At 36.2% G+C, this 16,313-nt stretch overlaps 1 protein-coding gene across 5 annotated transcripts in view; it reads right to left on the reverse strand.

The window, feature by feature from the left end:
- Window positions 1-9,995, reverse strand: part of LOC107830768 (BEACH domain-containing protein B-like) — a 59,924-nt gene extending 49,929 nt beyond the window's left edge. For 2 of the 5 annotated variants that reach the window (XM_075226298.1, XM_075226294.1), the window contains exons 1-6: window positions 9,825-9,942; window positions 9,200-9,432; window positions 6,029-6,092; window positions 3,778-4,006; window positions 3,013-3,153; window positions 1,293-1,616 (exon numbers count right to left, since the gene is read on the reverse strand). In XM_075226298.1, coding sequence (XP_075082399.1) covers window positions 1,293-1,616; window positions 3,013-3,153; window positions 3,778-4,006; window positions 6,029-6,092; window positions 9,200-9,321 — 880 coding nt within the window. In that variant the 5' untranslated portion in view covers window positions 9,322-9,432; window positions 9,825-9,942. Of the gene's footprint in view, window positions 1-1,287; window positions 1,617-3,012; window positions 3,154-3,777; window positions 4,007-6,028; window positions 6,093-9,199; window positions 9,433-9,824; window positions 9,943-9,977 lie in introns of those variants that run through there. The other 3 variants (XM_075226295.1, XM_075226296.1, XM_075226297.1) reach the window with 3 other exon arrangements.
- Window positions 9,996-16,313: the final 6,318 nt, after the last annotated feature.

Consider the following 16,313-nt stretch of genomic DNA (forward strand, 5'->3'; position numbering starts at 1 on the left):
CCAAGGAATCATGGAAGTTTGACATAAATATCTCCAACTTTCATTCTCTATCACTAAATAGTTGGTACTTTTAGCACATCCAAATTTGAAAAGAAATTGTCCAAAGAAGAGGCTTTAACATCAACTATCTTCCGTACCTGGTGCTAAGTGACAACTGATTTGAAATAGAAGATTTTGACAATCCATGGAAAGATGATTATGTGAAACAGATGATTTTGATAATTCATTTTCTAAACTGCTGTGACTATGCTTTTCTTGAGCCGAGGGTTTACCAGAAACAGCCTCTCTACCTTCACAAGGTAGGCTGTATACACACTACCCTCCCCGGACGCCACTTGTGGGACTACACTGAGTATGTTGTTGTTGTTGTTGTTTGTAGCTGAGAGGTAGAAACTAGAAGCCAGAAAGCTAGTAAGTATTATGTGTGAGAAATTTTTATCAGGCAATACTACAGTTTTTTAACTGGCTGCATTTCTACCAGGTTAAACCAGTATTATCAAAAGCGAAAAGCACAAAAAAACTTAAAGGTCTGTTGGGGCTTTAAGGAAGAAAGGCGCAAAATGGAGAAAAACTACAAATATGTATGTGTAGTCCAAGACTAATATCTATAAGCATGAATACCAAATATATGGACAAAGAAATTGAAGAAAATTTATAAAAAAGTGAAATATCAATTGTTTAGTGTCACCTCTTCAGGATTACGCTCATTGGCAAGGAAAAGTATGCCTTAGACCCTTGATGACAACATTGAAGCGCCCACTAAGAGAGGCAAAGCGCTCAACATGTTTTGAGCCTCGCTTCAGCGCTTAAGCGCGCTTTAAGCGCGCCTTTGATAATACTGGGTTAAAGTATTGCTTCTTTTTGGTATATCTAGTTAAGTGAGTTACTTAAGGTCAGAATAAACAAAAGAAATGTCAAGACACATGTTAAATAACAATTCTTTTAGTGCCCTATTGGTTAGCACCCTCCACTTCCAACCAAGAGGTTGTGAGTTCGAGTCACTCCAAGAGCAAGGTGGGGAAGTTCTTGGAGGGAGGGAGCCGAGGGTCTATCGGAAACAACCTCTCTACCCCAGGGTAGGGGTAAGGTCTGCGTACACACTACCCTCCCCAAACCCCACTAGTGGGATTATACTGGGTTGTTGTTGTTGTTGTTAGTGCCCTCATCATACAGTGTGCTATGGAAAATGTGATTCTGAAAGAATCTAGGACCATTATATCCTCCGTATCAAAATAACTACACATTTAAAGAGGTTCAGTGCTAGAAAAGAAAATTGGGACTGCCTACCTTACCTAATAACCAGTTGAGACCACCAGCTTCCATTACAGAGACAATTGCCTTTTGACGCCACATTATCATTGTTTCAGAATCAGACGCATCTACACCAGTAACGACATCTCGTATTTCAACACTTCTAGGCCCAAAAATCTCCATGTAACCCCAATTCAACCAAGCCTTTTCGGATTTGCTGAAATGCAAGTTAATAAAGCTACCAATTACAAACACCACATATAAAAGAATGTTTTGGAGAATTGTTGTCTTCTCTGCAACAGGGTTTGACAAAGCTTCGTCGGCCGAAAGAGCACTAGCAATAGCCTTCAGTTGAACAACAGCAGCTGAAATAAATAAACCTCATTATTAAATGTGCTAGATAACTATATATTCGGACAGGGAACATCTAACTGGATAACGACACATTGCAAGTATAAAAGTCAAATGTATTTCAGGAATGAGCAACTAAGTAACTAGTCTCAAGAGTGATCCTAAAACTGACTAAGAAAATATAACAGATGGTGCAGAATATGAAATACGGTATATTAAGAAGGTATCAAATTCATTCAAGTTTCCTGCTTCAAAAGATGCCTGCACTTCTTCTATAGCAATGTAAGATCTTAAAGCATGCAAAGGACAGAGGAGAATCATGCTCAAGACATAATAAAATGGAAACAACAAACGACCAAACCCTTCCATCTCTTACTAAATGCACCTACGACAGTGAAAACAAAACATAGAGGTCCCAATCTCTCCCAGAAGCATCAATTATCCTATATTTGCCTCTCTTATACTTGAAGCCCCTGATAGTCTTTTTCTTTTTTTCTTTTTTTCTTTTTTTCTTTTCAAATCACGCCAAGCTTCCTTCATACTTGTGCTCTATTCTCTTCCACTCTATTCTTTTTGCATATCAAAATCCCCACAGACTACAATCTGAGCCAGAAAAACTACTAGCCAAGTGAGCTTCAGTGTTGTCACAGGCGCGCTTATGCCCTGAAGCGAGGCTCAAAATACGTTGACCGCTTCGCCTTGCTTTGTGGGCGCTTTAGTGTCGCATCAAAGCTCTAAGTCATACTTTTCCTTGCCAATGAGTGTAATCCTGAACATGCGTCCTTAAACAATTGATATTTCACTTTATTGTGAATTTTTTTTCAATTTCATTGTTCATATATTTGTTATTCATGCTTATAATGATTAGTCTTGGACTACATGCATATTTTTTACTTTTTCTTCCGTTGCGCTTTTTTTCATTAAAGCCCACGCTTTATTTGCGCTTTGCGCTTAAAATCCCAATGGACCTTAGAGCTTTTTTGCGCTTTTCGCCTTTGATAACACTGGTGAGCTTTATTACCATTTAATGGAAGAACAGTTGCGGAACACCAGACACTAACAGGAATATCACTAACAAGTCAACAACATAGCCACTTTATGCTCTTCGTGGACTTTTTCCCCAATTCCCATAAAAATTGCAGTCTGAGCAAAAAAAGATTGACTAGGTACTAAAGAAATGTTAATAGCAAGAAGTAAACTATATTCCCAATTAATGGAGGAAGAATATTCAAATTGAAAGACAGAGCATAAAAGACATGACATCAGCATAAGTAAGACCAATATGTTTCACCAATCTGTACAGACAGAATGCAACAAACAGATAAATTCGCACATATAGAGGCAGGCTTAGAAGTAAATCACCCAAAACACATGAAAGAATGAGTTCAGCATTGCTTGATGGAAATATACCCTTCATTAATGCTGTAAGCTTCTGAATACCACCATAGTAGCCAAGAACTCTGCAATTGTGCACTGACCGAGTAATAACAGTCAAAGCATCCAAGACAGGCAGCCCTTCAGATGTTATTGTAGACGAATTTCTTGATAGGTCTGCAATTCATCACATTGTTATGGCATTACTGAATTATCATCAGTAGAAACAAACAAATACTTCATGATGTAGTATTAAAATATCTAATGTCGGAAACATGTACCTGCACTTTTATCAGAATCTTTCTTATACCGCAATCACGATACAAATTAGCAAACAAGAGAACTTTAGGAATAGAACAATGTGGACCGTATGAAAAGAGTTATAGAAGAGCTTTTGATGGAATTGAGAAGGACTTTGTACACTTGAGGAATAGCCTCTTATTCCTTATTTCCTTTTGGTGCACCCACGAGATCCCCGTAGGCATAGAAGATTGGGTGTCATTTATAGAGAATCGTATCTTTTTAAGGTTTACTACTTTTTGGTATACTTCTCGTATACGGGTGTTTTTTCCCCATTCTTAATAAAATCTTATTACTTGCTCAATCAAAACAAAAAGCAAAGCAACAACAACCCAATTGAATCCCACAATTGGGGTCTGGGGAGGGTAGTGTGTATGCAGACCTTACCCCTACCCAAAACAAAAAGCAAAGCAATTCTCAATAAAGTTAGATTTAGAAAAATGCACTTTTCACCAACCCAACTTTCTTTTAACCATACCAAAGGGTGAAGAACCAACTTACGTTCATTAACAAGTGCTATCATTTGTGCAACTTCCTCAACGAGGAGGGCTATAATTTCAGTAGGATGACCAAATGAGCAGCCAACCACAACATCTCCAAAATGCTGTGAATCTACGGGCTGCACAAAGGCGGGATCCTCGGGAGATTGAAGAGGGTTAATTGGTTCCCAATCACGATACACAATTAGGAATTGTTTCAAAAAGATATGAAATAACCTTCTCTTTTCAACCTGAAAAAAAAACACAACGCACAAAAGATTATGATGCTTAAACAGAGGAAGTTGGGAAAGAATTAGAGAGAATGCAAGTACTCTTCCCACCCAGCTACCTAAAGGCTAAAGCTGATCCACATCATAACATTCTCATAGGAAAACAAGGTATTGAGAAACAAAAATCAACTTATTTCGAACTGCATGTACCAAAAACCAGCAGTGACCCTTGATATGAACATATTCCCACCTAAGTTGCTCGGACTCGGGTGCGGGTATCCGATACGGGGACGGATTCGAGTATCGGATTCGGCAAAATCTAAATTTTAAGACTCGGGGGTGTGGATCCGGATATGGATACGGGTGCGGGGATTCGGCTAATAAAAAATAGAGCTACAAAAATATTGTAAATTTTGAGAGATATTCTGTGAAAAACTTACATGAATATTGTACAATTCAATCTTTCATTCTCCATGATGGACATTATTCTTTCATTGTTCTAAATTTGTTTTATTTTTGATTTTGAGAAATCAAAATCTCAATTTTTCTCCCAAATTTGTCGATGGACTCCGGTCAAAATGTCCGAAGTCAGTTGACCGTATCTGGCACGTATCCCGTCCCCGTATCCGGACGGGAACGGCACCAAAATCGAAGAGTCCGCGCAACTTAGATTCCCACCACATAAATTCTAGAAAGTTAAGCCAGCACCTCAAGCCCAAAACGTATATAAAACAAAATATCATCCATGCCACATCACTACGAGATAGAAAGATTTCTATATAGACTCGGCCATTATGTCACACCATTATCAGGCCAATGCAGCACTACCATTTTGGCTTACTTATCAAGGATTTTATGCAATCTAAAAGAGTCAATTCTAAAGAAATTAGGAAAATGGAAGGCAAAACTCTGAATCCATATAAGAAAGTTTAGCTCAATTAGCACTGCACTTTGAGATAATGGCCAAAACTTAAATATCAAAGAGTACACAGCAAACGATCAGAGATTTAACTTTAAGTCACCAATGAACCAATAATCTTACATCTATATTCAAGAAAGAGAGAAAAATTAAATTGCATGGTTATCTTTTCACCAGTATTGAGCAACGCACTTCAAAGGCGTTTATGGAAGGCGTTTATTGTATTCTAAAGAGATGAATAAAACACATAGAACCCTATGATTATAAGTGAGCATATCCACAACAGACAACTGATAATGGACAAAACAAGCATAGAAGAAATGCATCGGATTCTTCCAGCCCCATGAACTGATTGAGGAGCTTGTTTTGGAAGCTGAAATATAAGTTGTGTAGTACAAAGGTAAATCTTAAAGAATGCTTTAGACCATTAGTAATTTCAAAACAAAAGTTGGTGCAAAAGGCTGTAACAATGAGAATAAAGCTAGAAAATCACATACTGCTGTCTCAAACAGAGACAAAGAGAAGTTTTAACTGAATCATCTTTAAAGAACCTAACCACAGTGATCCTTCTTTCCTTGTTGTTTAACTAATAACTAACAAGCCATTAGAAAGACGTATTACCAGCAATGAAATCAATATAATTGACCTAACTAGCGAAAGGAGAACATAGAAATCAAAGCAAAAGCATCATTTCCTGGCATCATCAGTCAAATAACCATTCAAAATAAACTATAATACTTTTTACCATGTTCCCTATTATCCTGACCTAATCCTCCATCACATAAACTAGCCTTGAAAAACAACAAATTCCACATCCAAAACCATCTTAGCAAGAATGTGGACACAAACTACAAGTTGCAACGTATCAACAAGTGAAGTTCACTGTTTCACAATTGTAACTGCCTTAGGAACAAACGGCAGCTCGGTTCACTAAGCTCCCGCTATGCGCGGGGTTCGGAGAAGGACCGGATCACAAGGGTCTATTGTATACAGCCTTACCCTGCATTTCTGCAAGAGGCTTTTTCCACGGTTCGAACCCGTGAAAGAAAATGAAAGAAACTGCCTTAGGAACACATGAAAGAAAATGGCATCCACAGAGAATTTTTGGGATCATTACAACATACCTTATCAGGGGCATTCTCGTATCTTGACCAGAGAGTATTCAGAATTGCCTCATCCCCGACCTCACTGAAAAGCAAAAAAATGGCATATCTGACCATGGCCTAGAAAATATAAGCTAACAAGAGAATCATTTAATATCTACTTACATATTCATAGGCTTGAAATTCATAAGAAAGAGAATAAAAGGGTTATGATGGCAATAGGTCATGCTTATGTCATGTTACAGGTTTTACATGTCAAAAGTCAGTTGTCTCTAGTAGTGACTAATGTTAAGAATAAACTTATGTCAATATTTACATGTCAAAAATCAATTGTCTCTAGTAGTGACTAATGTTAAGAATAAACTTATGTCAAGCTTTAAGAAATATGAGCTATTCAAAATAGACCCTGAGCTACTCCAGCCATCATCACCCATCAGTACGGTTGTCTTTGGTGGTCAAAGTGCAGATTCTTTATCATGGTATCACGGTGCCAGCTTTTTGGCATCATTTAAGCAGCTTACATGTGTTATCAAGACGCATACACCAAGTCTGTCATAAGTCCACACAATTACAAGACCTAGGTCATGTTAATCCAAAGGTCATGTGAGGAAGAAGTAGAACTGAAGAAGTTCACGATAAAAAGATGTCAGGTGAGGTAAATATCCTTTAATAAGGTAAATAATGTAATTGATGCTGTGGGAATCCCCGTATAGTAGAAGTATACCAATAAGTAGAGAACCTTGATCTCTACAGAAGTCACTGAATCACCTAAACAAAGAGGGACATCATGGCTGAACCAAAAACGAAACTATGGACAACAGGATATTCCTCGATTGTACAAAGTCATTCACACAAGCTCTCAGACACTCTCTATTTCTCTCCTTCCATATAATCCACATAAGAGCCAGGGACCAACTTCAATGTCGAGGGTCTTCTCTTCCTTCTTCTGAAACCCCAACTAAACAGAATCTCCTTTATTGTGTTCGACACTTCGAAAATTCAAAGCCACCCACCACAGATGCACTATACCTCCTTCCTTCCCTGTGGTTGGCTGCTTTTTCTTCCTTTTTCCGTACTTCAGGAGGAAGAGGCTATTTGATAGTGCGACGAGAGGCAATCTCACATCTTCTCTCAAGCATCTACAATAGCACCTGCTTACCTAAATGATCCTCCTCTTCATAAAATTTTCAGCTGTCAATATCATTTTCCTGGTGTCTAACAACGCAAAGAAGCAACCCTTCTAAGCCAATATTGTCAAAGGCTCATTTCAGGCGCGCTTAAGCCCTGAAGCTCAGAAAAACTCAAGGAGGGCGCTTCGCCTCGCTTTAGTTGCGCTTCAATATAAGGCAAGGCACTAAGGCGTGCGCCCCATTGACCATGAGTTCTCTCTTGAATTAAGCGGCACTAAACAACAACTATAATCAGAAATAAGTGTATTAGCTGCTAAGGGAAACATTATGAATGAATTTGTTACTTTGTTCTTGAATTACATATAATTTTTATTTATTTCCTTCATTGCGCCTTTTTTAACTAAAGCCCACACTTTAAGTACGCTTTGCGCTTAAAGCCCAAATAGACCTAGAGCGCTTTTTAGAGCTTTTCGCCCTTGACAACACTGTTCTAAGCGCCCTTGGGATCGAAGAAGACGCTGAAATCCACTATATGAGGTAAGTATTATAACCCAAGAAACCAACGACAATCCTAGGCTACTCATTGGCTAATAGGATGGTACATATGAGAGGATGACCAAACAAATTTTGAAGAAATAGTAACAGTTTCAGCAACCAAGTCGAGTTTATGAAGTTAAAAAACTAAGCTTCAGAAAGACATAAATGAGCAAGAAAAGAGAAGCCATAGGTTTTTGGTGTATAAGTTGTTAGCTTTATTTGGTGAAGAAGGTTGAAACGTTGGTTCTTGGTTCGTTCTTTGATGAAAGACAAAAAGGAACCAAGTCACATGAGAAACCCAAAAAACATTAGTATCTAGCGGAAAACTTAACAGAGGGACTTTTTGGTCAACTTTGACAGACTTAAGGGATGTCCCTTGTTAAGTGAGATATTATAAGGATGTTCTTAAAGTCTAGGTGAAACATTAAGGATGATATTGGTTAAAAACTCTTTGTACTTTCATATGATATTTTGAAACAAGCTGTTATGGGGTACTATTTGGTTTCATAAACTTTATCATAACCAAATCTAGAATCAACTTATGGTATTCGGCTTCAAAAACTTGTCCAGTTCTATTAGCTTGGTTTTGGATATTGAGAGTCGAATAGAATGCACCATTTTATGTATTGGCAAAATACATAGATAGTCGCTCAAACTTGACATCAACTCTCGGACAAGCACTTCACTTTTACAAGTGATCATATAGAGATCTCTACTTGACACGGGTGTGCCTCTTAGACACATGAGTTTGACCTGGCACAACGAGTGTGTCATCTTTACAATTGAGCGTGTTTCCAACTAAAAGTACAGTGGAATTCTTGTTTACAGTGAAAAGATAAATTAGTTCATCTAAGTACATGAATTTACTTAGCATGTGTCTTAAGGAAATTAATTTAAGAATACATGTATGGTTTAATTCATCTACTACAAAAAAGTGAACGTTTAGAACTAAATCATGATACATGTACTAGACTAGGTCAGTGGCGAAGCTAGAAAATATTTCAAGGGTGTTCAAACTTGTACAAGAAAAATAAAAATTGTGGAGAGTGAAGCTCGAACCCGCGCCCATGAGGCCCTTTTGACCACCCTTTGCCACTGAGCTATGAATCTTCATTGTTGCAAGGGTGTTCAATATGTAGTACATGCATGTAAATCCAAAATTTTACCTATATACACAGTGTTAATTTTCTGACATTTTCCGACGAAGGGTGGTCAACTACACTGTAGCTTTGCCCCTGGACTAGGTACATACTAGAAGAATTCCTACAAAATACTTATCTATTTGTGTAAGCCAAATTGGAAGAAGGAAGAGGTATGCTTTTCTGCATATGTCTTCAAAAGACATGATTTATTGAGAGTATTCCTTCTCTCCCGAATTTCTAACAGGAAGGCCTCAAGATTTGATTTTATTTTTAATTCAAACATTTTGTAGGAAGAAGTTGCACCTAGAGTAATTGTTTTACTTTAAATGCCAAAACAAAACAAAAAACACTAACAGATGATAGCTACCACAGACTAGGGTTACCTGAAGTGGATGAGTGGAGTAGGTGGGGAGAACCTCTCGAGTGGTGAACCAGAACTCGATTCTCCACCATGGCTACCCGAACTCCTTCGGATAAGGCCCGCGACACCCTTTACAATGTTCATGCTTCCCCCAAAGTATCGAAAAAAACACGATCAAGACTTGAAAAGCCAACAATCAATGCAAGAAAGACTATTCCAGCTCACCATCACTTCATCAAACCTCAATACTTGTACCTGTTTTTCCCATACAAATTAACAGCTTAGAAAGCTTTTCAGGTAAAAATCAAATAAAACAAAACCATGATTAAATTTTACTAGATTACAAAGTCGAGTTTATACTCAATAGCTTAATATACAGAACTTTGACCAACTTATCAATGAACGTTTTACTCAATAGCGTCAAGTATTCATGATTAACGGTACAACAATAACAATAATACTTTCAACATCTATACATCAGTTTAGCTATTTGATAACAACTACGTACAATAATTAAAAAAAGATTACTAGTGAAATTAATTTGTGAATTTAATAAGGTGATGATTTAAGAGCGGGAATAAGTCAATAGAGGTCAATGATTGAAGAGATAAATGCAGAATTTGATGCAAGTGAAATGAACAATTTACCTTGTCGAAATCAATTGGAAGAACCGATCAAATGGGGAAAATTTTAGGGTTTTACGTATGAAAAATCAAGATCTATGATTGTGTTTGAAGATTTATAATAATTGCGTGAAAATAAAAAGATTAAAAGCTAAAGAGAGATTATATTATACTAACTATAATATGGACATCTTCTGCAGCAGGAGAGTTTACTTAATGTCGAAATTACCCCTGAGACCGTGAGACGACTGATTTACCGATTTAAGGAGTTTGCCAAAGTTACGACGTCGTTTTAATTCTTTGTGCTTATATTTGACCGTTGAGTGAGAACTAAAGTTGATCGGTGCTTTGCTGTCTGTTCAATGAGATTCTTTTTCAATTAGGAAACTTTTTTTTATAGGGAATTATAAAGTCAATTTATCATTAATCAATTATTAAAAATAAATAATTAAAAGGGAATCATACATAAATGCTCAAATAAGTTTCAACTTACCAACCTCTAACCATTAATCATAAACTTATCAAAACTAGCCTAGAACATATAAAAATTAGAAACCTAAATAAATAAGCTTATTTCTCTTCAAGAATCACATGCAAAGATCTCCTTTCATATTTTTAAGCGTGATCAACAACACTAGATGTAAGACGGAAAGAAAATTTTATGGATGATGTAGCAAACAAGGTGATGAAATACAAAAAAAATATTATATATATATATATATATAAAGATTCCAAAAATCTAAGCAAAAAAAAAAATCTTTTTCAATGGGTATGGTTGAAACGTATAGACGAGTTAATATACAAATTTTGAGGAAGATTAGAGGTGATTTTGACTGATTTGGTATTAAAATTCGTAGTTAAAATCAAGTTCAAAAAATTCTTTTATGACACATGTATCACATATGTATCACACACAGAGGTATACATTGGATATACATGTTATACACATTTAATACAAATATGATACATATGTGATACACATATCATTTTTTCATGTTTCATCTTCTAATTCGAATTTTCAATTCAAACCACCTCAAAACTCCGTCAAATCATCCGAAAACTGAGATTCAAACTCCTTCAGATGTACCTAATCTATTCTAATAACGCTCACTCAAAAGAAAGCAAAAATTTAATCTTTTTTTGCTATAAATAGCTAATTGGCTAATATTTGTACTATTTGGCTAATATTGGTAATATTTAATGAATTAACATTGTAATAAGCTACTTATAAATGGACATAGCTGATAATTTTTCTTATTTTTATATAATCAAGTAAGAAGCTTAAGTAAATATCAACATAATGATATCCAATAAAATATCATATTTAGTGATTATGTAAGACGCTCCACAATTTATATTATGTTAAAAATGACAAATTGACTAATATTTGTATTTAAATGGTCACTCAAGGTTAGGATTTTTATTAATGCTCTTCAATTATTTATTTTGTCTAGCCATATCTTTTCATCTTGAATTTTGTAGGTATAATCATATAGTTTTTTTATTGGGGAAATGATAGAAGTATAATTTAATATCAAAGAGTTATACAACTTCTAATAGTTGTAATGTAAATCAAGCAATAAGTACATGTCGTACACGGGTTAAATCGAGCCTACTGAGCACCCGTTTTTCGGTGAGGAAAACGGAGCAGGGACATGACCGTAAGGAATCGGAGTCAGAGAGAGAAGCCCCTCGTATCGAGGCTCGAGCAAAACACCTACCCTCGGGAGCATTGGGACCATGTCCTCCGGCTCCGGTTCGATCCCTAAGACTTCGGAGAGCATTACCAAACAACTGTACATGACTAACAAAGGGTCGTGATGTCCGTGCCCAACCGCATATCGCAGCGTGAATCTCGGCTCATATCGGCAGAAAATCAGTGATTAGCGAAACGGAAATTTTTTATCTTTCTTAGGATTGTCCTTAGGGTAAAACTCCCCCGCTATATAAAGGGGAAGCTTATTATTCATGGACACATTGTGGCAAGCATACCAAGGCAATTTACTTCTACTCTTTCTGTTTCTAAAAGTTATTCAACGTTCTTATTTTTGTTCATAAGTTCTTCATACGTGAAAGCTCGGAACCGAAGGCATGTTCCTCGTTAAGCCATTAACCGAGCTCGGGATCACTCTTATCATTGGTTTGGCCATTTATCACGTCTTTTATTTGCTTAATCTAACGTCATTGATCACTTGTATTGAATTAATCCACATATCCTTAAAACCGCATATAAATTCTATTATTATCCATTTTTAAGGGTAAATAGTTTGGCGCCCACAGTAGGGGCTAAGGATAATAGTGGTAATTTGATATAAATTTTCACAACGCACCCTGTTTTATGCTTGTTCTTTGAGATTTTAATTTCAGGTCAATTTAAGAGGGTAAAACTCTTAATCTGCCCACTTGAACGTTGATGCTGAGTCCGGCACCATGGCGAGAACAACAATATAGTGCCGAGCAATGAGGTGCCCCCTGTTGACCCCAACGAATTTCTGGTCGCAGACCCAATCGATGCCAACTCACATGTGGATATCGACGCAAACTTGCCTACCGACCCCGAGAACATCGTTCGTGGAAGAGCCCGATCAATAACTCGGGATACGCACGATGGTGAAGACGATGGGATCAATTTGCGGGTGACCTTCAAAATGTTACAAGCTCAACAAGTAGTGATAGCTCAACTACAAAACCAAAGTCGTGGCCCCAACAGAGTTGAGCCCGAACTATCCCGGAAAAATACCCGAAGAAATGAACCAACCATAGAAAAGCCGGGAGAAGTTGAACGTGGGACCAACCCCGAAATAATAAAGATGTTTGAGGAACTGACAACGCGGGTGGAATCGGGGGAAAAGAAGATCAAAGCCAACGACAAAAAAATGGAGACCTATAACTCCAGGGTTGATCAAATCCCAGGAATACCCCCGATATTGAAAGGCATGGATTCCAAGAAATTTATCCAAAAGCCTTTCTCTCTGAGCGCAGCACCGAAACCGATCCCGAAGAAGTTATGTATTCCAGAAATTCCAAAGTATAACGGAACCACAGATCCAAATGAACACGTTACCTCTTACATATGTGCCTTCAAGGGAAATGACTTGGAATATGATGAAATTGTGTCGGTTCTGCTGAAAAAGTTCGGAGAAACCCCGTTGAAATGAGCGATGATATGGTATCACAACCTACCCCCTAGTTCCATTGATTCGTTTTCTATGCTTGCGGATGCCTTCGTAAAATCTCATACCGGGGCCATCAAGGTCGAGATAAGAAAATCGGACCTCTTTAAAGTGAAACAAATAGATAACGAAATGCTCAAGGAATTCGTGTCGAGGTTTCAAATGGAACAAATAGACCTGCCTCCGGTTACGGGTGATGGGGTTGTTCAAGCGTTCACTCAAGGACTCAACCCCCAAAGTTCCTTAGCTTCACAACAGCTAAAACAGAATTTGATAGAGTACCCGGCGGTAACTTGTGTGAACAACTAATTTTTGACCACACCCGAATTTTATACTATTTTAGTGTAAATATTTCTTTTAGGTCTAATCTTGATATTTTTAACTTTTATCTTACTCTTAATAGGTTTTATAAAAATAAAAATAAAAATAGAAAATAAAAATTTACAAAAAAATATATGTTTTCTTTTAATTAGAACTGTAATAAGTAAGTTATGACATTTTTATTAGTATCATTTAAAGTATATGTAAATAGTTAGTTTTCTTATATTTTTTCTTGGTGTAAAAGTGGTTGATCAATATTCTTATTTTCATAATTTAATTTATCTTTTAAATTTTTTTTAAAAAATGAAGTAAACTTGCGTCTAAATTGAAAAGTTTGTTATCAAACTTTATCAAATCTCTGATCCTTACCTAAAAAGGAAAACATCCACAATCCCCACCTTTTCCTAACTCCTCACGTCACAACCCCCATGTCCCCAATTCCCTCACTCACACACAGAGACACGATCCCCTATCTCTATTCTCTCACAATTACATGATCTCCCCCCACTTCACAAAGTACTAGTTTCTGAGCACTACATAATTGAGGACTCACTTACACAAAAAGGGAGAGGAAGAAAACAAAATTAAAAGGAAAGTAAAAAATAATTAGAGAAGAAGAGATTTTAGAGTGTTTTAAAAGAACTTTAGGAGAGACGAAGGTTGAGTTCGAGTTTGGGGATCCAGTTCGCGGTCACAATTTTCGCTCATCTGTTGTAATTGTCGGATTTTTCTCAAAATATATTTAAAAAGCTTCACTGCAATGGTTTTTATTCATCTCTTGCTTAGTTATTTTATGTGCAAATAATCTGTGGAAGATTTTAGTTCTACTCTGGATTTGTTTGTTGAGATACAAGCTACTGTCTTAGCATTATTTTTAAATATGAAAATATCTACGTTACTTTTGAATATGAAGATTTCATAGTCACAATGTTTAGCTTCTGTAAAATATAAAGCATTCTTGAAGTTTTTGTTTTCTAATTAAAATAAGTTGTAGTAAATATAGTTTCATTAGTTTGTCAGATTATCGTAATTGCTTTAGAGTGATGTTAGCTATTTTAATTTAGTTTGGGGACATACATATTTTTTATTTCACCATAAGGAAAAATAGTTAAAGAATTCCATAAGTTTTCTTTTATTTTTACTTATTTTTTTGTAAGAAACTTTACTACATTGCTTCCTAGTGCCTCTGTGTGTGTTAGAAATTTTTTGTTAATATAGTATAAAGGTATGATTTTGGATTTGCTCTAACAATAGTCAAGACTGCAGAATCAACTTAATGGAATTTTTCATGGCTTCTCTCAAAGATTTAATTCACCTTTTGCTTTAATAATAATTATAAATATGTTTATTTTTAAGTAGTTTGAATATTTTTCTTACATTATTGATGAGGCTGCATTACTGGGAAGTTATTAGTAGTTAGGTTGTATGGATTAAAAGTAATAAACCAAATAGTTGGTAAAAAAAAATGTTTCTACGCTCAAAGTTAATGAAGTTATAAGTTGGCTCATTTTTTTCGTAAAATAAATACATTACATTAACTCCAAAAAAATTAAGCCAAATAAAAAATATATATAATTAAATATCTCGAATATAAAAGAGACAAAATAATTAAATATTCTAAATACGCTATTAGCCCCATGTGTTCATACCCGAACCTTGGATTGATATGCTTAAATAATGAAGGATCATGTGCGCATTCCCGCGTCTCCACGCCTTTAAATTTAAAATAATTATGTTTTAACCATGTGTACATTCCGTACCTTGGTTTAATATCTAATTTCTAAGAAGTAACATGTGTTCATACCGCATCTAGGTCAAAATAATTAATAAAATACAATAATTAATTAAGCAGCAATAGGCAAATCATAATCAATAAAATACAAGAATAGCCAAAAATTGATTTAAGCCTTATATTAGTTGATAAAGCGACCGTGCTAGAACCACGGGACTCAAGGAGTGCCTTACACATTTCCCTCGGTCAACAGAATTCCTTACTCAATCTTCTGTTTCGTAGACCATAAATTAGGAGTCAAACCTTCCTTTTGATAAGGGATTCAAGATAAAAGGTGACTTGGAACACCAAAACTCAATTCCAAGTGGCGACTCCAAATAATAAATAATCCCTTTTCAAAATATCACTCTGATTGGAAAAACTCTTCTAACTCAACTTCGTAATAGGGTTGCGGGAAAAAAGAGGTGTGACAGCTCTAGCGACTCCGCCGAGAAAAATTAATAAGAATTCGAGCTTTGTACATTGATTCTTGTTTGGCTTTTATCATATTTTGGATATTATTGTGTTTGGGAGCCTAGTGTGCTATTTGTCGCTTATTTACCGCTTTAATATTTATTTAAACTGTGATATAAATTGTATCCTCTCTTGCACCCCTCTAAGTCTTCTGATAGGTAATTATGTTGTGTTTGCCTACCGGCATCACAAAATTTATGTCTTGAGTTAAAGTCAGTTAGCCTACCAGCTTCTGGTGAAGGATTTAGTCACACATGTTTAGGCAGGAGAGCCGTTAGCTAGCCAGTGCTATACTACTACTGGTGAGGCTTGACGCTCCTCGGCTCGGGTTGTCCGCCCGGGTAAGCCAAGTCTATATACCATCTCCTTTAGGATTTGAAAACTTAGAAAAACAAGCCACGAGCAATGAATATCTCTAGTAGGCTACGCTTTATTTGCATCATGTTCATTGGACTTAGCGGGACTCGGCATAGGGATCAGGCTCCTTTAGGACAGGTGCCGATTTTTCAAACAAACATGTTCATTTTTCTGTGCTATATGTAACATTATTTGGTAGGCTTTACTAAATTGTTTACCAGCTTTAAGATAGATTAATTGAACATGGGGGAGAGAAAGGGAAAATTTTCTCTAAGTTTTTATAAAATACCTGCTTTTTAAAAAAATAAAATTTTGAAGGGGTCAGGTGTGTAAAATCACAATTTTCAAAATGGTTATTTATTTATTTTAATCGAACTACGCGAGTCTGATTCTCACCGGATGTGAGATACGTAGGCA

This window comes from Nicotiana tabacum, chromosome 12 (assembly GCF_000715075.1).
Source record: "Nicotiana tabacum cultivar K326 chromosome 12, ASM71507v2, whole genome shotgun sequence".
NCBI lineage: Eukaryota > Viridiplantae > Streptophyta > Magnoliopsida > Solanales > Solanaceae > Nicotiana > Nicotiana tabacum.